We start from the raw sequence: 21,819 nt of genomic DNA, 5'->3' as shown, positions 1-21,819 counted from the left end.
TCGGAGTGATCTATTTTCTGTCTGAACTGAAAGAGTGGCGTCAATCCAACTTGACTTTTTTTTTTTAAGAAAAAAAAACCTCCAATGGGTTGCCTTTCTCTTTTTTTGCTGGCCAGCACCATGTTTGAAGTGACGTTGCTCTCCCTGATTGAAGGTGAGCACGATAAACAAATGACAAAAGAAAATCAAAAGACTCTCTCGATCTGCTCCAAGCGCCGTCGATTCTCATGCTTTGTTCAGGACAAGGAGCAGTTGGCGTTCTCAAAGCCAGCACAGATCCACTTGTTGGTGAAGCGTTTGTATCCCTCAGCTTCAATCAGGTCACTTCCTGAAAGAAAACACGTAACACGTCACATATCACATCATCTCGACTAGTTCGGAACAGGGTTGCAATAGTTTGGGATTTTTCATTGCAGTTGTTTTTCTATTTCATTTGGACTTATGTTTTTTTTTAAAATTCTGTTCGTCTTAATAAGTTTTGAGATCAAGTTTCTTCGTTTTCTTTTGTTTTGTTTTAGTTTCAGTATTGGTTTTTGTTTTTGTTTTTTTTAATCGATGGATTATTTGTCTGGGGAAAGATTTTTTTTAAATGCTCACGTCACGTCAAGGTATTGTGTAATAAGTAAACTGCAGTTCTTGACTGATCTTCCTTCTTCTGTACTGTAAATACGTTTAAAATGAACCCCGAAAGCTCACGCATGATATTAATTGACAAAAATAAAAAGTTTCCCTATCATTCTACATAGTTTCCTAAAAGTAAGATGTCATTTCAGTGAGGTTTTTTTTCGAAGCATTTTTGTTTTTATTTTCTTCACGGAAATGTTTTCACAATTTTTCTTTTGGTTATTTTCGTTAATTGTCGTTAACTATAATATTAATATGTGCAGATTGCTACAGATGTGGTTTGCTTGTCCAAGTTGCCTTTTACACGTTTTGCTATGGCCAATCAATCAGAGGATGCAAAAAATGCTGACATTTATTGCATCTGTTAAGATGAATTGAATTCAATGGAACAATTGTTAGAATTTAGCACGGAAATGCAGGCCGTTGCTTCCGAGTCTGCAATCGGCCACTCTGTATTTCCAAGTAATTCCTGCGCACATGAACTGACCATCCATCAAGTTCTGAAGGCTGCAAAAATTGGTGCTGTTCTCGGCTGGATCTTTGGAGGACTCCGACGTTCCTTCTCCCTGTGTATGACCCAAACACTTTGATCAGTTTATCAAATCAATACCTTTTTTGACATGGACTTCACATTTACACGTCACATTCTTTTCTTTTTTTTTTTTCACGAGCTTTGATATCAGGAATGAATAACATACGGTCACTTTGCAAACGGCGGACTGCTCCAGAAGAAACTGCAGGTCGTTGACTCTCTTGGTTTTTGGAGACGTGTGCGTGGCTGTTATCATGTGTGGACCAGTTGACACGAGCTGCAATGAATTTTGAACACACAACTTTAATAACACAATCAATTTTTCACCCCCAGCCTGGAAACAGTGGCTGCAGTCATTGTGATCATCCTCGGCAAACATCGTGGTGACATAACCGACGCGTGGAATTGAGCAAGATCGAGTTCAGGTTCAATGACATGTTAACTGAGGAGGAAACAAAATGAAAACATTGTGCTTTCCTTCAAGCGTGTCATTGAGATTTTTTTCCATTTCTCTGGTTCTATTTACAGAGGCCAAACTCTTGACCAGCCACAATATTAGGAACAGCTTGAATCTAATGAGCAAGGCACTTAATGCCCTCGTTATTTGCTGATCTGGAAAGTAGCCCACCACGAAAGGGATTGTTCAAGTGTGTGTCTAATGGAATGTCTGGTGAGTGTACTCATCAACTGACTTCGTATGAGCATATCTCTCCTGCATCTAGGCAGCTTTGTCGGATCTGCCAGGCCTTGATCTGGTTCACCAGTGTTCCATAGACATCTTCACACGGGATTCCAAACAACCTGCAAAGCAGATACCACGGACACTTTTTTGTAACTCTAATGTTTAATTAATGATTATAGAACATATACATCTTCAATCATTTATACAAAAAAATGGTGTACATGTCTTTTAAATTTATTTTGGTTTTTCACTAATCAATGCAGTGTCAAAATTTTAAATGTTCCATTTAAATTCCAACCAACAAGCCAATCCTTTAATAAATGTTGTCAAACGTTCTAGACTATATTTTATGTCCCGATGAGTCAAGCTCTATAAACTACTCAAACACAAATCGCAGCAACACATGTAGACCAAGCCTATAATCATTCCCACAAACACAAATTATTTATCCTCTGTGGAAAACAGATTATATTGCTGTAGTTTAGTACAAAATAGAAGCACTCTTCTTTTTTCATCATCAAATATACGTGCAGTATGGTTCCGTGTACTATACTGTCTCCTGGTGGCCAGGCACCCACACCAAACATAATCCCCATGAATAATTATACATGAAATCATGATGCACAAACTGCTTAATTCCTCGCTTTGTATTGATTTTTTAAAATCATTGTATGTTTTTATAACGTAGAATACTTTTAAGTGCGATTTTTCTTACTAAGAAAGCCTTTCAAAACATTTTATTATTACCGACATCGACTAATGGTATTTCCATTCATTTTGTTGGGGACAGGTCATTTGAGATACGAGTGTTTTGAGTTATGAGCGTGGTCACACCACACATTCAAACTCCAAAATCAAGGCCTGCTGTACCAGCAATAATGAAAATAATTTGTTGCAGAATGACGCTCAAATAAAGAAGCATAGATGACATGCTAGCTAAATGCAATGCATTGTAAATCTAAAAGACAGAAAAAAAACAAAACATCCTACCACTTGATTTTGCACTGCGCTGTGCCGTTCGCCAGCGAGATGGCGAGTGTTGCTCCAAGAATAACGGCTAAACTTGTAAACAGGAACCTCAGGTCCATTATAACCAGATCACCACTAACCGGAATGTGCTGCGTGCTGCACTGCACGGGCTCCTTCTGTCCACTCCGACAAATGTGACGGCTTAAAAGGACAACTCACAGTTCATGGGGAACATTGCAGCAGAGGACCATCCCGAATGAATTAACACAAGAGGGACATGGGATTATGAAACCAATGTAGCCTCAATATGAGAGGAAAATTGCAATTAAAGCAAACATTTGAATCGACAAGTCAACTCGTTTTACTTTTGACCGGGAAATGGCCCGCATTTTCCTCTTGGGTTATATCGGTCGTAATTCAGAGCAGGGTTTCCCCCTTTTCTCTTGACAGTTAAGTTCCTTAGTTAATCATACACAGTGGGCAACAAAGACAAGTACAGTATTCACGCTCTGTACTTAAAAGATGAAAGTTGTGAAAAATACTGAATTTAGTGCTTGTGCTGAGAAGTAGTTGTCAGTCTTTGCACGTTTTCAGTACCGGTAATCATCTCCGCTAGTGTTTAGAAACAAATCTCTGAATTCACTTGACAGGGTCGTTAGCTTTTTTTTTTTTTCCATGATCAATTTCAAAGCAGAGACTTCATTTTGCACGAACCCCTCTCACTTTCCTTAGTTGACAAAGACAAAGGTCGAGTACAACAATACCGCAGTGTTCACACAACTGGTGAGTGACGATGAGGTTTCATTTCCTGGTACAGAGCACAAGTGGTCAGAGGAGCCTAGAGAGCAGAGAAGAAACATTTTCCCACAACTGATTTCACAGCTGTTTTTATCCGGCACGACGTTGTCATCTTCCTGATGCTTCTGCTGATCCCGTTTGTTGTGTCTGTGACCTCATGTGCTACAGGAACAAGTGAGTAAATTCAACTCGCCTCAAACATTTTATTTAAAGGATTTTCAGTGATGGCAAGAGGATAAGAAACAAAACAATCAAACAAGCTAAATTATTGTTGATCATTATGACCTCTCCAGTCGCAGCAGGGCTGCCGACAGCCCCAAACTCAACGTCACCGACAAAGCTAGGCAAGTGCGCTTTTTTTCTGCTTGCAACTTCCATATAGGCACTTGTTTGAATTCTTCTGAAATGATGTCATTTTGTGTTTGCCTGTAGACGTGATGGCCATTTTGGAGATGAGAGTTCTGTCTGAAATTGACTTACATGGCATGCCAACACAACCATTTTTGGACAAGGTAACTTGAAACCACAAGTCACAGTAACTCATTTATGCACCGGCATGAAACCTAAACATACGATTCAATTATTTGTGTGTTTCAGCTCTATGAAGTCTTCCGGATGGAATCAAATGTGCCATTCGTTCTAACAATAAAGAGTATCACGGAGGTTTAAAATGGGAAGGCAATTCTCAGCAGCATGTCGAATATCTGTACAACAAAAAGGTGCCTTGAGATACAAGTCCAATGTGTTCCCGACCATGCTTGGAACTCAAAACACACACGAGTTGCGATTAGAGTGATTTTAAATTCCAAGTATGGCTCCCCCACTTAAATGATTGGAAATGCTACAATTCAGCATCCTCAAAGAAAACAACACCAATTTTGACAAATCTGTGTTTTTAATTAAGGAAAATAGCACTCCATAAAACTGAGTTCAAGAACATTAAGAAGTCAACCTAAGCATTTTCTTTAACAATAATATATTGTGTGTGCACCCACTACTCTAATCAGAGTATTCTGTTTCACATTGCGTTTGTGGAAAATGAAAAAAAAAGCAGCAAAATCTCCCCGTTTTCAACCATCTTGGGAGCAGCCATTTTGCCACCTGCTAATGAAAAATGACGTCACAGCTGCTCGGGGCTCAAACATTACAGGTCTCTTTCGATTCAATATAAATGCTCTGTTGACTCTTTGGAGGGCATCAAGCTTCGACTCACCATTTAAAAGCCCGCCCGCCCCAAATGGATTTGTTCTCAGGGGGTCACTTACGTGAGAAACGTAGCTGCGACAAATGCCGTGCGAGCAGGTTTGAATTCTTTCATGTGACCACTCTACCGCGTTAGCTGTGGCCGCTGTTACAGTTCACGTTCATGCTTTCGATGCACATTCCTGCCACTTTTCATGTAGTGAAACTTGAGAATGAATTCAGAAGTTGAAAGTGAGGACAATTTCATGATTTATTGGTTATATTTCCGTTGTTGCAAGGGTTTTAACACTGCCACACCGAGGGGAGGCTGTCTCGTTATTTTTGCAAATTTGTTAGCTTATCTGAATCTTTGTGGTTGTTAATTCAGCATTTTTTCTTTGGCGTGCCAAATTATTTACAACTGTTGTAGCAGGCTTTTCCTGAGCTTTTATTTTGTTTTGCTTCGTAACGGGTAGATTTTGTGCTAATATCGACTGCTTTTTTTTTTTTGGAACTTGCTCATAATTCCCTCCATCTTGATTAAGATGGGGCCATAGTGAGCTGAAGAATAATAATAAAAAAAAGCCCCTACCATGCTTCACTTGCGCCTCCTCTCAAAAAGCTTCTTTTTTTCCAATGAGTTGTACGGTTTGTATTCCACATTACAGGAGGGAAAAGTTTTTAAATGATTTACATATTTTGGTCTATTTTTTTTATAGCATAAACACCTGGCATAGTATCATACTATGGATTCTTCAAGTTGCTGCTGGCTGAGCTGGAGCCCCTGCTGACTGAAAAAGGAGGGGAGGGAACAGGTAGATCCAGACTGAGGGCAACAGTCTTGACTAAAGAAGACTGAGGGGCAGAGGTGCTGCGTCTGCTGGCTGAGGAAGCTGAAGACCTGCAGGTTGGAGGACAGTACATTTAGACATTGACACTTTTTTACTGATTGAATGTTTATTTCAAAGTCAACACCCAGTATCAATTTGATCCCATCCTGAAACTGTCGCCCTCTTCCACATTTGCGAGTCTAGGAAAATACCCCGCAAAAAAGGGAACATTCCAACCATGCGCAAAGTTAAGACTGCACTTTGCACCAGAATTGCATTGATCACAAAAATAGGGCTCCAAATGTGTGTGTCAGACCTGGCAGAGGTGGAAATGCGAGCCGAATTGGTCTTGGAGCTTCGGTGGCTGCCGGGTGTGGACGCAGGAGATGGAAAAGACAAGTTGGTCTGAGAGAGAAAGGAAATTCAACATTAAATAGGGTTTTTAAAAATATATATTTCTATTTATTTATCTGTTTTAATTAAACAGTAAATCCCAGGCTAAAGGCTGCATCATATCGTTTTCCTGCAGTTTACCTGTAGAAAGTACTTCTCCAATACTGATCTGAGGTCAGGTCTGTCCTTTGTGGCATCATTAAGCATCTTGTTGATACTCCTGTCTAAATTTTTTAACTGTCTCAGCTTGACGTCCTTCTCCTCAAAGGTCTCTGACTTGGTGTTTCTTGAGCAGCGAATCTTTTGTGTTAGTTTAGAGCACTGGGTAATCAGAAAAACGTGAAAAACATTTCCGGTACGTTAAAGAGAACTTCTGCAATCATGATACATGTCAACGAAATGTACAGTCCAGTAACGAAAAGAAATCGGTCACAACATCAAACCTGTTTTGTGGCTCTGTTAATCTTGTCCTGCTGAGAGGCAACCTCCCGATTCAATTTGCTGATGAGGGACTGCGTGTGTTCGATCTTTTGGTTCTCCACCTGTTTCGCCCGTAGGAGACTGTCCAAGGTGTTGTTCAGTTCCTGAACAAAACCATAAAGGTGAAAAGCGCAGAAGTCAGTTCCATGGTTGACTCAGAAAACAAACAAACACAAAAACCACACAGACACCCAATTTGCCTTTGTGATACAACATGAAATGAAGACAAAATAGAATTGTAAGAATAAGTACAAAATGATTTTAATGCTAAAATTCAAATTCAGTCTACTGAGTTCTATTATGATCAATGTCCTCCAAATGGATCGATGTCGAAAGATATTTTCATGGTACTGTCCAACCTGCAACACTTCCACACAACGATGCTGCTCCAGGGCTCCCCCTACAGTCATCAACTATAATGATCATCTCAGGAAATTAAGAGCAGCCACACTACCTTTGTAAAAATGTTTAAATCTCAAATGACAATTTATTTCGACATTTATTTGGTTAAGCCACACCTATTATTTTTTTTCTATTCACTATTGTTTTTTTCTTCTTTCTTCTTTCTACCCACAATCTTGCTGCTGTAGACTGCCCCTTCATTTAAAATGCTGGAGACAACATTGGGCTTTGATGTGTGCATTCAGTCGATGATTTAGGACTACAGTTGGAATCCAGTAAATGAAAAAGTTCAGTGAGAAAAATAATAATAATAACAACAACCAGTTGGTCTTGCTGAAGCTCTCCAACTTGTCTTCTCTTGTACTTCAGTGTGCCTTCGACCAAACGTAGCTGCTCTTCCATCCTGATTTTTTCCTGGTATTCTGGACCTGACAAAAGAATCATAAGTGGTCCAACTAAATCATCCAAAGGAGAGGCCTGTAAGCTATTCCTAAAGTGACTGACGACAACATTGACTGACTGGATTCTTTTGCTTTGGCGACCGACGTGTGGAATCCTGAATTGCTGACGTTGAACAGCAGCGTTGTGTTCTGCAGAGCTTTATTTTCTTGCTCGGCTTTGCGTATTTTGGCAGTCAGACACTCTGCCTGCTCCATCAGTTCTGCTCTCTGTAGCGCCGCCTTTTGGGGAGGGGGGGATGCAATATGGTTACACAGGTGGTTTCTCAATCTTAAGATAAGATAAGAAAACCTTTATTAGTCTCGCAATGGAGAAATTCCAGATTCACAGCAGCAAAGTTATGAAAGGAAGAAGTAGAACAACAAAATATAGGAGCTGCTGGAAAGGCAGCCACTCACGCGGCGCCATTTTGAAGTCAAAATAACAAAAATAACACAACACAACACATAGGACACAGACAGTCGTGCAATCTTCACCACTTTTCTGCATACACTTTGTTCTCTGAAGCAGTTATAGATGAAAGAGGAGAGGATCAAAGTGTCCTTTCACCAGTGGATGAGAGACGTCGTGCTGAAAATGTGCACACGTCTGCTACAAGCTAAGTTTTGAAAGCAAACAACTGAGCCCCCCAAAAAATCCTGTCACCTTAGCAATGTAGCGAGCTTGACACTTCACCACATCTTCCTCATCCTCTCCAGGGGTTGCCATTGAAAAGGTCACAACTTCAAAATGTTTCTTCACGGCGTGAATTTTGGACAACTTTCTGTTCAGGTCAGCGCTGTGAAGAAATCACTTTTAAATTCATTGGCTTTTTGCCGCGCTAAAACTTGCTTGAAATTTGAAGGTCGGGACTTAACAAATGAGCACCGATACAAACGAGAACGACAGTCGAAGTTTCACCTGATTTTCTGTCTCTCCTGCTCGGTGGTCTTCAGCTCCTGACTGAGCATTTGACTGTAGATTTTGATCTCCTCTTGCCTCCCTTGGATGGCTTTCTTCACATTCAGTTGTCTTTTCTCCAAGGAGAGCACGCCGTTGGCTTTGTTGAACAGAAGGTCCCTCTTGCGCTTCACCTCCAGCTTGAAGATGTTCTGCTCCACGAGCTGTTCCTGATGAGGAGCGACACGGTGCATGGTGACGCCGATGGTCCGAGATCCACCACGGATCAAATTGTGGGACCCCCCCCCCCCCCCCCCCCGCACTCCAACGCGTGCATCCTAAGTCATTACAAATACACTATCGGGCTTGCGCTGTAACCGTGACAAGTTAGCTTAACTTGACCGCCCCTCAAGATCCAAATTTTCAGTAAATTTGGCACAACTTGGAAGTTCTTCAACCGTGGGTCGAATGGCAACATTGACGACTGGTGTTTGAGCCATGCCAATATCTCGACTTTCTAAACACAACCCGCAAAAGTGGATTAGATGCAAAAGCTCCTCGCTTGCACTGCGCTGCGTAAACAGTATTGTTGAGTTTGCCTCTCGGGATTTTCACCTCCAGGTGTCTGGATGTGTCAGTGAGCTTGAAGATTTTTTTTTTTTTTAATACTGTCACACGAGACTTCCTTCAGGTGGTCATATAAAAACAGAGTCAACTGTTTTGCAGAGTGCAGTACCTGCTTATTGAGGCCAAGTCTCTTCAGCTCTTTTTCAGTATTATTGTTGATGAGCTTCAACTCTTCAACTTTGTTGAAGAGTTCTTCCTTCTCGGCTGCTGACTTGTCATTCTCTTTCCTCAAATAGCGAATGTCACCCTGTCAATGACAAACTATGTAATGACAACTGGAAAAATGGGGTCAAGATTGGTGAATTCTCCCGTACGCAGGCTGACTTCAGATTCTTTGATGGCGTTGATGATCCTGCTGGACGTCTTCATCATGTTGTCGAGGGCTTTGGTCAGTTCACCCATTTTCATTTCTAACACTTGCTTCTCATCCGAGTCGTGAACGCCTTGCAGTCGAGCGAGCTTCTTCTCCAGAAAGACGATCTGGAAGTCCTACAACGCAAGCGTGCCAGAAGAAAAGACGTGCTACCATCTGATTTGAAATCACAGTTTTGGCCCAGCATACTTTTTCACTCATGATCATCTGCTGCCTCCTCAAATGCTTCTCCTGTTTGCTGAGCTTTCGTTCCAGACTGCTGATGGTGGATTTGCTCCACAACTCTTGTGCCAAAGAGTCCTTCTCCATTCTCTTGAGGTTGTCAACATGCTGCTTACAACGGAAGAGCTCCTCCCTGCAGTCACGCAGTTGGACATCCAACTCCTTGTACAAAAGAAAAAAAATTATCTATTTTCTTTTAAAAGGCCTTTTGGGAACTATTTGGGTAACATCAGCGCATATCCGGCAATGTTTGTCCTTCTTCATTTATAAGTGATCACATGATTCCTCACCTTAATGGCCTGTTCCTCGTCTGTGAGGAACTGTTCCATTAGGGCAGCTTTCTCTTTCTCGCTCAGGGCGTTCTGCGTCACAGCTTTCAGCTTCTCCTCAAGGGCCGAATTTTGGCTCAATGTTTGCTTGAGTCTACCATCAGACATGAAGAAACAACTTGTTTACCAGTCCCTACAATGCCTTCCATTGACAGCTGTGGCAAATAACGGACGAAATGTGACTGACTTGACGTTGTTTTTCTGGATTTGATCTTTGAGCCTGGCGATGTCGGACTTCATCGACTCCACGGTGGAAGCTGTTTTATCCAGCGAGGTTTTGCAGCTTTTTTCCTGCAAACGTGTCAAACAAGTCAAATACACAATCAGCTCAGTTGAAATACTGCATATTCATGTTTTCATGGATTTGTTTTGGAGGGCGAGGGGGGACTTATCCTTGTTGATTTGTTGAGTTTGTGCTCAGGCCAAAGCCATGTCTAATAATGAAAATATATACAGTATAGGTTGGGTGCCATTTTGATTGACATTCTGAAAATCAGTGTCAAAAATATGCTTGGGGACACATAAAACCATCTCTGGATTAAGTTTTCTATTGACCAGTGATCTCGGCAGAATTTTCGTTTCACAGCACACGATTTCATCTCTGCTCCGAAAATGTTTACCTCATCCTTCAACTCCAAATAATTCTTCTCCTGCTCCTTCAGTTCTTGCCGCAGTTTTGCAGCCTGGCGATTGGCTGCGGTCAATTTCCTCTCGTTTTCCTTGTTGTCGTTCATATGCGAGTCGTACAAGTGCTTCATTTCTGTCAACTGGCCATTCCTTTCCCTGATGAGCTGGTTGGTCTCTGCGAGATTCTGGAATGATGGATGCACTCGTCTGTGTTGTGCAGGTGTGTTTTGTGTACTGCCAGGGTTTTTCTATTTTCCTGGGTCAAATAAAGGCAGCGATGGTACCATCCTGCTCGCTCAAAGGATGGGAAACTCGAGCATCTTTTCAAATCAAAATGAGGCGGAGTGGTCCACCTGCGAATGTTATCTACAGGAAAAACCCAGACGTTGTGTGGGAAATATTGTTTGGTTGGTTACCAGAGCCAAGTGTTGTGTATCATCATCTCGTTGCTTCATCTGATGGATAGTGTTTTCCCACTGGTGGATGATCTTCTCGGTTTCCCGATGAGCCTGCTGCAAATGCTCCGTTGTTTTGTCTAAAGCAATCTGACAGGAACAATGGGAAATTTGCGATTCCACTCTGTCCAATCTGTTCTTTGATATATGAGGTATATCAGGTACCAACAGGCCAAAAATGACATATAACTCATCTGTACAGAAAAAAAATCTGTCTCCTTCACTCATAAAATCCTCACATGCAAAAAAAAAAAAACCCCCCAAAAAACACATCGACCAAAAAATGTTTTGGGGTTTGTTTTGGTGAATTAGACCACTTTTGGGGCATTGGTATAAACTCTGTCTGCGTGAGTTTTGTTGGGTTTGGAAAAAAAATTCTGGGGGGGGGGGGTTCTTTTCAGTGTTGGATTTCAATTCAACATACGTCTTGCTGCGTCGTACCTGTACAGATAAATTTTCAGTCATTTGCATGTCAAGGGCTTTGCGCTTCTTATTGGCCTCCAGCGTTGTCCTCTCGATGGCCAAAGTGAGGCCCTGTGAGATCAACAAGAGATTTTATTGGGCTTTCAGAGACCTTCAAACACAAGCTCTTCTCATGACCTTGATCCTCTGTTCATCCTGCTGCGAATACTTGACGATGGCCATCACGTCGTCCTCTTTTCGTGCCGACTCCTCCAAAAAAGAATCCATGGCCCGCTGGTCCCAGTTCATTTGAGTGCGAAAGCGCTGCAGCTTCTGTTTCGCCTTGAAGATGTGATTCTGACGACGCGGCCAAAAGGTTAATATAGCGGTCACGCCGCCACACCTGCGATTTGATATTTCAAAGGAAACGGACCTCAAGCGTGTTCTTTCTCTCGGCCAAAGATCGAAGCTCATTTTGCATCTGAGCGGTTTCCTGCGCCAGGTGGCCAATTTCTCTCTGGGCAACGGCAGTGAGGTGCGTCTCCATATCTGCTTCTCTGTCTTTGGCCTGGCATAGGGCCTTGGCACGATAAAACCACACAGCATATCAGAGCGTTTGCATATAAATGACACGTTCTCTGCATCGTTGGGGGGGGGCGCAAATACCTCCAAATTGTGCAGCTCTGCTTCAACGTGTTTCAGGAATTCCGTTGCCAGTTGTGTTTGGTCTTTATGATTTTCTCTCCTGCTTTTCAATTGCGAGAGTTCCTTCCTCTTCTTGAGGATCTGTGAAGACGTCATCAGATGACTTGAATCGTGGGAAAAATCTTGCCCACATTCAAATATATCCCTAAATTCATGACTTTTTCTTGTTTCTTTTGACAGCTTTTTTTGTTTTGTTTTTTGCAGTGTTATATTATTCAGATACTCCGTTAATCCCGCAAATACAAAATAAACAAGATAGCAATTGTGGTATATTTCATAAATAAATCTCTCACCTCTTCAATTAAAGCCTTGTTTTCAACATTGGCCCCGGGAACAGCGTAACATTCCCCCCAGCTCATCTCTGGAAAAACTGCCAAAGCGGCACTCAACATTGCACATAAATCCCGAGTCACCCCAAAGATGGAGATCTAATTTGAGCTCTAAGGTTTTAATTTCTTTTTCTCACTGCGTTACTATCCGTAGCTTCTTGCTGTAAGCTGCGAGGACTGCTGTTTGTTGTTAGTTGCTCCTAGCAACCATTCAGGCTTCTTTTTTTCCCCCTCCCCAAAGATGAGCACCAGGAGGAGGCAGCAGGCAGCTAGGTTTAAAGCCCTCTAGCACAGGACAAATTTTGCTCAACAATTTTAAAAATGCATGTATTTTTCTAATGTCATCATTGGCAAAATTGTTCAATGACTCACAACGGCTGTGCTGTAACTGTTGCTTTATTTGTAATCAAGGGGAAAATTTGGACTGAAGCACGTTAAGAAAAGGAACAGGTTCCACCACACCACCCGAATTTAATGTTGCAAATTTCGAATGAACTCCCCGATTTCATTTCCAGCCAATTAAACTCACATATTTTAGGGTTCAGTCAGAATCTTTAGAAGCCACTGGGAGGGGCAAATGTATCATTTTACATGTCACTCAAGTATCTGATCTAAAAGGACTATCGCACACTATTGCCCTTTTTAAAAGGTAAAATGTATTTTTAAAAAAAGAGTTTCCAATAGTCTATGCCTTTTTTACTCATGTGTGCAAGGAATAACAATCATCCAATGCACACTCTCTCAAGGAGAGGAGGTCAATGGCCAAGTTGCTGAAAAGGTCACGAGCTCAAAACCGTTAGGGAAGATCCTGGCCCAGGATCACGGTCTTCACAGTGGGGTCCGGCTCATCAGAAGGCTTGCGGCTGCTGGCTGAGAGTGCAGCACACCTGTGATGGCGAGGGAAAACTAGAGTTACACACCCAGAAACAGTTTTAAGTATATTTAATTATTTTATTGGTGTGTTTGACCTTGCAGAGAGAGAGCTGCTGACAAGGTTGGACCTTCGACTCATGCCAGAGACAGTACGAGAGGGAAAAGGCAGATTGGCCTAAAAGAAGCACATACTGTACGTAAGCATTATTGCATCGCGATAATATCAACGTCCAAGTTTCCCAATCTTGACACGAGGTGCATATTATACATCCGAAAAATCACACGGCAGCAACGAGAGTAAAACGTATCACGATCAAAATCATGATCTCATCTCGATTCACTTCCTCGTTTAGCAACTAGTGTGAAATGTGAACGCAAATCTATTATACGGCTCAGTTGTCCACAGTTTAAAATGCACCCCTCTTCCATCTAGTTGAATAACGTTGTCACTGTTCATCGCTGGCATAGATTGATGAACAAGGATATATTATTTGTACTCAATAAATAATCTTTTTCGGCCCAATTGGGTCCCACACAGTTGTTGGGCATCACTGATCTCCATCTATTTACCACTTGGGATTCGTCAAAATGTTACCCCCCGCACCCCCACACACACACACGACCTCATTGATGACAAACACACGAAACAGCGTGAAGAGCCCAACCTGCTGAAAGTGTTGCACTAGCGACGATTTAAGCTGAGGTTTATACTTGGTGGCAGCAAGCAGCATGTCATTGACAGAATCATTAAATTCCATTATTTGCATGACTTCCTTCTCCAAAGCCTGCTTGGCTTGTAGTCGATTCTTCAAGGCACTGTTAATTTCCTAAGACAAAACAGGAGAAAAATGCGAAAGAAAGAGGAAGAGGGTCGCGCCCAGCTTGTTTGAGAAGTGCAAGTTTCGACGTAACTGTCATAACAAACAGATGCCAACAGAGAGAAGCATCGCATCACTTTGGATTTGGGATCTGGCGAGCTGTTAAATTGAAAATAGATGATCGACTGAATCTCGATTTGTCACGTCAAAAATGAGGGAGAGAAATGCTAACACGTTGGAAGTTCAACATGAACGCTAAAGAATGGACAAAGCAACTTCGTCATGTTACAGACGCTTCTTAAAAAGGTTTGTTATCATAAATAGATTGTATGTTAAATCCTACTAAATCCTCGCTTGCAGTACCTGTAGGTCCTCACGAAGCTTTTTAGCCATCTGCCTTTTGGAGCCCAGCGTTTCCTCGGCTACCTGCAGCTGCTCTTCAAGCTTGAACTTTTCCTGATAATCTGGAGCTGACGTGGAAACACGCATCTATTATTGATCTTTTTCTCAATTTCTTACTCTCACATTTATAATTAAGAGATCTCAACACTCGTAGTGAAATGAATGGCAATGCTATTAATCCGTTTCAGAATGCCCTCTGAACTATCAACATTTTTGTAATGTATTTTAAAATATAAAAATCGCATTTTTTATAGTTGACCCAAAACACAGAATTGGCAATTAAAGAGTGTAAGGAATGCATGGGAATTCACAACTTTTTTTTTTCTTCACTTCAATGGACATTGTGCTGTTCCTTTGGATGTGTGGGCCTTGGACAGCAGGGGGCGGCATAATGCACTTCTACTGATAGACACAAAAACATGCCATTAAGTATATTGGCTGTCTGGCACCACTGCATATGTTAAGTTTGAACGGTTTCTATCGGTAGAGAAACTTGGGAAACAGTATTGGGGCAAAAAGGGACAATCACACAAAATCAAAGGTTTTACAAGCAAACTATTCTCGCGAATCATTGTCAGCGATAAGAACGTCACCGTCAAGTTTACATACTGGCTTCTTTCGCTTTGACGACTGTTGTGTGAAATCCGGTGTTGCTGATGTGGAATAACAGAGTTGTGTTCTCCAGAGCTTTATTTTCCTGCTGGGCCTTGCGGATTTTGTTATTTAGGCACTCTCCTCGCTGCTTGAGTTCGGCTTTCTCTAGCGCGGCCTAGTGGAAGAGAGTCGCATCTCCATGACGGTGCCAGAAGAAATGGCGACGTTTCCCATCTTCTTACCTTGGCGATGTAGTGAGCTTGAGACTTGACGGCGTCCTCGTCGTCCTCTTCGGCGGCCATAGTAAAGGTCACAACCTCGTAATGCTTCTTCGTGGCTTCAATCTTGGACAATTTTACATTCAGTTCCAGACTAGGGAGGATGGCAATTAAGAAAGGAAATTGTGCTTCAGTTGCCAGCGCAACTCAATGTTGTCAAAAAAGTCAAAATTCCAAAGAGAAAGCCGTCAGAAAACCTGGGTTGGACTTTATAAGGTTCAGTTTCAACATTTAGCCATCTTTTTTCTTTTTTTTTTACCAGATTTTCTGTCTCTCCTGCTCTGTGGTCCTCAGCTGCTGAGTGAGCATTTGGCTGTAGACTTGGATCTCCTCTTGCCTCTCGTGAATTGCTTTCTTCACATTCAGTTGTCTTTTCTCCAAAGACAGCACGCTGTTGGCTTTGTTGAACAGGAGATCCCGCTTCCGCCTCACCTCCAGCTTGGAGATGTTCTGCTCCACGATATGCTCCTGAAGAAAGGCCACTGGGCATTATTATCAATGCAGTTGATCCATCATTAACTGTTTTTTTTTTTTCAACAAGAACATAAACCCCAAACGTATCTACAGTGGTAAATTTTATATACAGTATCTCATAAACGCGAGTAGAAAAATGCATTTTTGCTACAACGTAAAATAGGCAGCGTACAGCTGCTATAAGAGCGTAAATTGACTGTGCCCCCCCCACTCACACACACAAAAAGAGGGCAATTAATATCTTAACCGCCAGCAACAAAAGTGAGAACACCGCGAAGCGAAACTGTCCAAATTGGGCCCAATTCGCCATTTCGAGGCGTCACGTGAGTCATTCGTTTTTGTTTTTTTTCTTCTTCAAGGTCTTCAATGTGAATCCGTAGCAGGTATGTTCAATTTGCATCGCTCGCACTCTTTCAGAAGGAAGTTCAACGCGGCATCCATGCATCAGCGACCTGTTTCTTGAGCCCGAGTCTCTTCAGCTCTTTCTCAATATTATTATTGATCAGCTTCAGTTCTGCTACTTTGTTGGACAGCTCCTTCTTCTGAGTGGCAGAATCTTCCCGCTCTTTCCTCAAATACCGAATGTCCTCCTGCCACAGACAAAATAGGAATACAAAGAATGATGTCATCGTTTGTTAAGATTGGCACGTCCTCCTGTGCGCTGTCTCACCTCGGACTCCTTGATTTTGACGAGGATCTTACTGGATGTCTTCTTCTTCTCCTCGAGGGAATTGAGCAGCTCCGTGATCTTCAATTCCATCGCCACCTTTTCATCGGAATCGCCGACGACACCTTGCAACCGTGCTAGCTTTTTATCTAAAATGATTAACTGGGAGTCCTAAAGCAGAAGATAAAAAATGGGGAGAGAAAGCAAGCAATTGGGCTGAGGTAATTATCGCGTCTGTTTTTTTTCTTTTTTTTTTAGGTATGCCTACCTTTTCATTCATGATCATCATCTGTTTGAGTAAGTACTCCTCCTGTTTCCTGAGCTGACATTCCAACGTGTTGATGGTGCATTTGCTGCGTAACAAATGCGCCATATAATTCTTTTCCCTTTTCTTGTAGTCCTCCCCATGCTGCTTGCAACGGACAAGCTCCTTGCCGCGTTCACACAGCTGGTTGTCCAACTCCTGGTAAAGAAAGCGGCATGGTGAGCAGCAAATAAAGCACAGTGTGGTGCCTTTAGATACGACTTGAATTCATTTGCGCAAAACATTCATGACCCAAATCATCGCTCCCCATTGAAATGAGTGTGCGTGCCATAAATCCGTACCAGCTCCAAACCCAAGGGATGATTTTTGCAAAACTAACTTCTTCCTTCACCATAACATCCACAAGGATCGTAGGCTGTGTTAACTTCAGCTTCATCGATAACTAGTCAAACGCGAACTAAGCTTCATATTGGTCATACCTTTGATTGAATAGATCAGGGGTGGGCAAACTACGGCCCGCGGGCCGGATCCGGCCCGTTGGTCTTTTTAATCCGGCCCGCCGAAGATTGGTGCACAATTAAGGTTTGATTCCATTCATTTCGTTTGGACTTGTAATGACTGGTATTTCATCACCAGGTGGCGCAGTTACTTCAAGTTGCAGAGCACAGGGAGGGAGGGGTAGACGAAGAAAGAGGGAGAGAGTAATGACCATGGAAGGGAAAGTGATATGTATCTGATTAAACGAAGCGGGTAACAAAGTACGAAACATTCAGGAGACGCCTGGAGTCGGAAAGACTCAAATCTACGAGACTTTGAAAAACAAGGAAGCGATTTTTACTCAGTCCGATTCTCGCAATTTCCATGCTCAGAGTGAATTGCTTGTGGTTCGAGTAAATGAACATTTCCTAGAACGGTTTGATTGTTATCATGTTAAAAACTTTCCGCAAACTAGACAGCTAATAAGAGTCGGAGAGCAGTCAAATGTGTAGAGCGTGAACAACAGGGGGCTCAGTACACATCCTTGAGGAGAACCGGTGCTGAGTGTGATGGTGGAGGAGAATGTTACATTATTACTGGCATACAAAGACATTGTGCTATCTTCTTTATTTTCTATTTCTATTTGTAACTTTTGGCCCGGCCCTCCACAATATTTTCTGCTTCTCATTTGGCCCCCCTGGGAAAATAATTGCCCACCCCTGGAATAGATGATAAGTACCACGAGTGGTACATGCTCTCCCTCTAGTGGTGTTAGAGGGAATCGCTGAAGCAAATACAGACATTTACAATTAACACATGCAGTCTATTCGAACACAATGTACTTTTTGTTTTTTAATCCAGGACAGTGAATGTACTTTCATGTATAGTACATTTTTTTCTTACTTTTTCAGAATAAAACGATCTTTAAGTACAGTTCAGTTACGTTTGATTGAACTCTTTAAAAATGTGATTCTTTTAAAACAACTTCATTAAAAATTTGAACGTAATTAGTATCGTCACTGAGTGCTAAGTAGCTTATGCGCGGGTAAATACGAGTGAGCAAAACTGAATGGCTTGACTTATAACTTGCTTAACCTGTCATGACTTGACCCGACTTGCCCGAAAACTTGCAGGTTAAGAAACGGGATCAACTCGTACGTGATGTGATTTTCTCCCACCTCGGAGGATGACCAACTTGTATTTTATGGCTCTGATTTTGCAACTGCCATGGTGGCATGAAACAAGCGAAGCGTACAAGGTCCCACCTTGATGGCCTGTTGCTCTTCCTTGAGGAAATTTTCCATCTGGGCAGCTCTCTCCTTCTCACTCAAGGCGTTCTGGGTGACAGATATCAGCTTGGCCTGAAGGGCAGCATTTTGAGCCGTGGTGTGATTCAGTCTGCGAGAAACAAAATCTCGAATCATTGTTCTGCGGGGTTTGGCACGAGACGGCGTGCCTGTTGAGTTGGACTGACTTTTCGTTGTTGTTCTGGATGTTTTCTTCCACCCTGCGTATGTGGCACTTCATCGAATGCACGTTGGAGGTTGTTCTATCCATGACTGCTTTGCAGTTTTTCAGCTGGAGATACATGAGGATAAACATTTAGAAACAATAAAATCAATTCAATTTATCTTGAACAAAAATTAACTTTTATTTTTTTAATTATTTTTTTTAATCTTAATTAATTTCATAAAGTCATCTGAAATTTTTTTTGGGGGGGATGGGGGATCCTATGATGTATTCCCAAAAGTCTATGCTCTTCATTTTATAAGGCTTGATCTTGACTTCCAGTTTGCGTTCATGAATGTTGGACATTTTTCTCCAATCCGATTTGAGCCTGTGTTGCTACGTCCATCAAATCCGCCTTGGCACTCAGTAGCGCTGGCCCGTATCAATTCAACGCGCTGGGTATAAATAACCTAGCATGTCGGACCCAGACAATTTTTGAACTGCTCCAGATGACACGCGGCAGTCGCGTGCTGTCGTAACGTCGCCAAAGTTTCTGTGATTGCGATGCGCTAAGAGGTCGATGAACTCGGGTTCAAAAGCGCGTGGCCGCCCGCCGACTTTCACCTTACCTCATCCTGCATCTCGACGTAATTGCTCTCCTGCTGCTTGAAGTCCAGTCGCAGTTTTGCAGTTTGTCGATTGGTTGCGGCCAATTTTTTCTCTTTTTCTGTGTTGTCGTTCATCTGCGACTCCTGCAAGTGTCTCATTTCCATCAGGGTGTCGTTCCTTTCCCTGATCACCTGGTTGGTCTCAGCCAGTTTCTAGATCGACGGCGAGACCAGCGGGTTACACGTGAGCGTGTGTGTTCACATTCTGTTTTGTTGAGATTGTTCAATCCAAAGTTGGTTTACCAGAGCGCTCTGATGGATTTCACCATCTCGTTGCTTCATCTGCTGGATGGTGTTTTCCCACTGGTGGATGATCTGCTCAGTTTCTACGTGAGCCTGCTGCAAATTCTCTGTCGTCTTGTCCAAAGCAATCTGCGAGGAAAACGCGAGACGTACGGACGGTCCTCAAGTTCCTTTTCCGTTCCCCCCTCGGATGTTTCTTTTGTTCAGTACCTGCGCCGCTAAAGTTTCGGTCATTTCCTTGCCAAGTCCTTTGTGCTTTTTATTGCCCTCCACCGTCGTCCTCTCAATGGCCAAAGTCAGTGACTGCGGGGCAGACAATTCCAGCGCAGTTGAGAACGATTCGGAAATGACGAAAAGAAACGCGTGGTGCCAATTTGCTAATGACCTTGATCCTCTGCTCATCCTGATGTGAATACTTCATGATGGCCATCATGTCATCGTCTTTTATGGTCGATTCCTCCAAAAAGGAATTCAAGGCCTGCTGGTCCCAGTTCATTTGCACCCGAAACTGCTCCAGCTTCTGTTTGGCCTTGAAGATGAGGTTCTGAGCATGGATTGGGGAGGGGGCGAAAGGTTAGTCATTGCATTTTGGCAATTTTAGGGTGATATTTCAAATCAAAAGGGAACAATCCACCTCAAGAGTTTTTGTCTTTTCTGCCAAATACTGGAGATCGTTTTCCATCTTCGTATTGTCTTGCCTCAGGCGGCCGTTTTCTCTCTCGGCAATGGCGGCAAGGTGTTTCTCCAGTTCTACTTCTCTGTCTTTGGCCCTGCACAGAGCCTTTGCACAAAAAAAAAAAAAAAGTGACTGGTGAGCCAATTCCCAAAAGACACTTTTTTTTTTTTTTAATGAATCCTACCTCTGTGATTTCCAGCTCCTTTTTGGCATTTTTCAGGCAGTCGCTTCCCAATTGCTTTTTTTCATCATTAGTTTCACGTTTGTGTTTCAGTTTCAAGAGCTTCCTCTTTATGTCACATATCTGAAGGATCAGAGAACAAACATGGCGTCATGGCATTCCCAACAATTTGCTCCTGCACTTCCTGTTCAGCATTTCCGCACCAAACAGAAATGCATCAAATAAACGGATCAAGCTAAATTATTTCAAAACTTTTTCCGCCATCAATGTGACCTACGACACATACGACTCAATCGAAAGGCAAATCTTGGAGAGAAGTAAAAATCAACAGGAGGCGATCTGGTTGCACAAGTGTGCACACCCGCTCAAAAGTGGGGACGGTGCTCTGTTCAGAATTAACCAAATCCAAATCATGTTAAATGGTAGTCATTGCACACCTTCCACCATTTAAAGTGCCTTTGATTACCACCAAATACGTTTCAGATGTTCTAGTAGGCTTTTCCTTCCCTTTGTGTGTGTGTGTGTGTGTGGTCCCCAGCAACAGTTTGAAGGTTTTGTGTGCTACCCCCGACTGCTAATTGGAACAGCTCATAATTCCCTCCACCTTGACCGAGGCCCCAATTCCAGTTGCAGAAAAACAGCATTTCCTTTTTCAAACGAGTTGTACAGATATGTCGGCCACACAACTATGGAAATATTTTTGAAATTCATTCATTCTCCAAACCGCTCATCTTCAGTAAAGTCGCAAGGCACGTTTTGAAATGATTCGCAAAGTAATGACACTTATTCCACATTGCGTCGTGGAGATCAAGCATGTTCGGTATAAAACTTACCTGTGGTCGTGAGAAAATAAATCAGGGCCATACTCACCTCATCTATTAAAGCCTTGTTTTCGGTGTTGAGCACCGGGAGGGCATAGTGCTGCTCCCAGCCCATCTCGGATAACACTCTTGCTGCAAATGCGGCCATATTTACTTATTGCAAGTCAGGTTTCTATATTGGTAAGGATTTCTTTTGTTGGCTGATGCAACCGCAGCATCAAGTTAAAAGTGTACATGGATACAACTGACTCGTCACGTCAAAAGCTGAACGTATTTCACCCTCCCGTCTCCCTGGACTGATTGAATGTACGACATCGTTGCATTGGGTGTCGTAGTCACAGTGACTCTGATGATGTCACTTACCGAGATGCATCATTTGAAAGGCAACACTTACAGGGGGCACTTTATGACACCATATGGCAGAAGATCCCCCTTGGAACTATGTCTCTTGTCGCCTAGCAACGATGCTAGGGGATTGGGGAGGACTGGGCAGTCGGATGTAGAAGTAGCCAAAGTAGTGCGCTCACGTTCTGTACGTAGCGATATTTCGTGTAAAAAGTAACCTATAGTAAAGAGAACTCCTGTCCTTGAGTAAAAGTTAAAACTGATTCTGAAATGTGCTTAAGTACTAAAA

At 42.5% G+C, this 21,819-nt stretch overlaps 3 protein-coding genes and 2 long non-coding RNA genes across 6 annotated transcripts; 2 read left to right on the top strand and 3 right to left on the bottom strand.

Moving 5' to 3' along the window:
- Positions 1-128: 128 nt before the first annotated feature.
- LOC147195042 (uncharacterized) lies at positions 129-2,960 on the bottom strand. The gene is made up of 5 exons (XM_086129742.1): positions 2,829-2,960; positions 1,849-1,957; positions 1,323-1,433; positions 1,112-1,190; positions 129-328 (listed from the first exon to the last, which is right to left on the bottom strand). Exons 1-5 carry the CDS (start codon positions 2,924-2,926, stop codon positions 237-239), a joined length of 489 nt encoding a protein of 162 aa, XP_085985868.1. The 5' UTR covers positions 2,927-2,960; the 3' UTR covers positions 129-236.
- Positions 2,961-3,628: 668 nt separating this feature from the next.
- Positions 3,629-13,441, top strand: LOC147195040 (uncharacterized). 2 transcript variants are annotated; one of them, XR_015102901.1, is made up of 6 exons: positions 3,629-3,779; positions 3,899-3,949; positions 4,038-4,117; positions 4,203-4,324; positions 5,507-5,694; positions 13,275-13,441. It is a non-coding gene; the product is annotated as an uncharacterized LOC147195040 (long non-coding RNA). The 2 variants fall into 2 exon arrangements; XR_015102900.1 differs by having other exon boundaries at positions 4,203-5,694.
- Positions 5,527-12,455, bottom strand: LOC147195041 (coiled-coil domain-containing protein 39-like). Its single transcript, XM_086129741.1, has 20 exons — positions 12,264-12,455; positions 11,932-12,051; positions 11,699-11,845; positions 11,464-11,622; positions 11,305-11,397; positions 10,825-10,953; positions 10,402-10,593; positions 9,969-10,072; positions 9,743-9,875; positions 9,420-9,614; positions 9,182-9,346; positions 8,967-9,104; positions 8,252-8,460; positions 7,997-8,129; positions 7,413-7,572; positions 7,214-7,320; positions 6,454-6,594; positions 6,152-6,331; positions 5,903-6,022; positions 5,527-5,724 (listed from the first exon to the last, which is right to left on the bottom strand). The coding sequence occupies exons 1-20, from the start codon at positions 12,360-12,362 to the stop codon at positions 5,527-5,529; spliced, it is 2,922 nt and encodes a 973-aa protein (XP_085985867.1). The 5' UTR covers positions 12,363-12,455.
- Positions 12,983-21,333, bottom strand: LOC147195038 (coiled-coil domain-containing protein 39-like). The gene is made up of 19 exons (XM_086129731.1): positions 21,235-21,333; positions 20,368-20,487; positions 20,142-20,288; positions 19,893-20,051; positions 19,718-19,810; positions 19,508-19,636; positions 19,226-19,417; positions 18,622-18,725; positions 18,413-18,545; positions 16,674-16,868; positions 16,409-16,576; positions 16,191-16,328; positions 15,524-15,732; positions 15,229-15,358; positions 15,002-15,161; positions 14,354-14,460; positions 13,838-13,999; positions 13,268-13,347; positions 12,983-13,186 (listed from the first exon to the last, which is right to left on the bottom strand). The coding sequence occupies exons 1-19, from the start codon at positions 21,331-21,333 to the stop codon at positions 13,096-13,098; spliced, it is 2,616 nt and encodes an 871-aa protein (XP_085985857.1). The 3' UTR covers positions 12,983-13,095.
- LOC147195039 (uncharacterized) lies at positions 16,664-16,923 on the top strand. The gene is made up of 2 exons (XR_015102902.1): positions 16,664-16,702; positions 16,804-16,923. It is a non-coding gene; the product is annotated as an uncharacterized LOC147195039 (long non-coding RNA).
- Positions 21,334-21,819: the final 486 nt, after the last annotated feature.

This window comes from Hippocampus guttulatus, chromosome 14 (genome assembly GCF_054856545.1).
Source record: "Hippocampus guttulatus isolate MCC_2025c chromosome 14, RoL_Hgut_1.0, whole genome shotgun sequence".
Classification (NCBI taxonomy): domain Eukaryota; kingdom Metazoa; phylum Chordata; class Actinopteri; order Syngnathiformes; family Syngnathidae; genus Hippocampus; species Hippocampus guttulatus.
The sequence above is the reverse complement of the archived record's forward strand: the minus strand, read 5'-3'. Positions and strand labels throughout refer to the sequence as shown.

Bases quoted from the DNA above. Each gene is read 5' to 3' on its own strand.
- LOC147195042 (XM_086129742.1), bottom strand. From the start codon at position 2,926: ATGGACCTGAGGTTCCTGTTTACAAGTTTAGCCGTTATTCTTGGAGCA. The intron at 1,434-1,848 runs GTCAGTTGATGA...AATTCATTGCAG, and splicing joins GAGAGATATGCTCATACGAA to CTCGTGTCAACTGGTCCACA. The intron at 1,191-1,322 runs GTATGTTATTCA...GGTCATACACAG, and splicing joins CCGCCGTTTGCAAAGTGACC to GGAGAAGGAACGTCGGAGTC.
- LOC147195038 (XM_086129731.1), bottom strand. From the start codon at position 21,333: ATGGCCGCATTTGCAGCAAGAGTGTTATCCGAGATGGGCTGGGAGCAG. The intron at 16,329-16,408 runs GTGAGACAGCGC...TGTCTGTGGCAG, and splicing joins TCAAAATCAAGGAGTCCGAG to GAGGACATTCGGTATTTGAG. The intron at 13,187-13,267 runs GTCAAACACACC...TCGCCATCACAG, and splicing joins AGCAGCTCTCTCTCTGCAAG to GTGTGCTGCACTCTCAGCCA.
- LOC147195041 (XM_086129741.1), bottom strand. From the start codon at position 12,362: ATGTTGAGTGCCGCTTTGGCAGTTTTTCCAGAGATGAGCTGGGGGGAA. The intron at 8,461-8,966 runs GTACTGCACTCT...GCTCCTCATCAG, and splicing joins GACTTGGCCTCAATAAGCAG to GAACAGCTCGTGGAGCAGAA. The intron at 5,725-5,902 runs GTGATCAATGCA...TCAGTAAAAAAG, and splicing joins ACATTTGGAGCCCTATTTTT to TGTCAATGTCTAAATGTACT.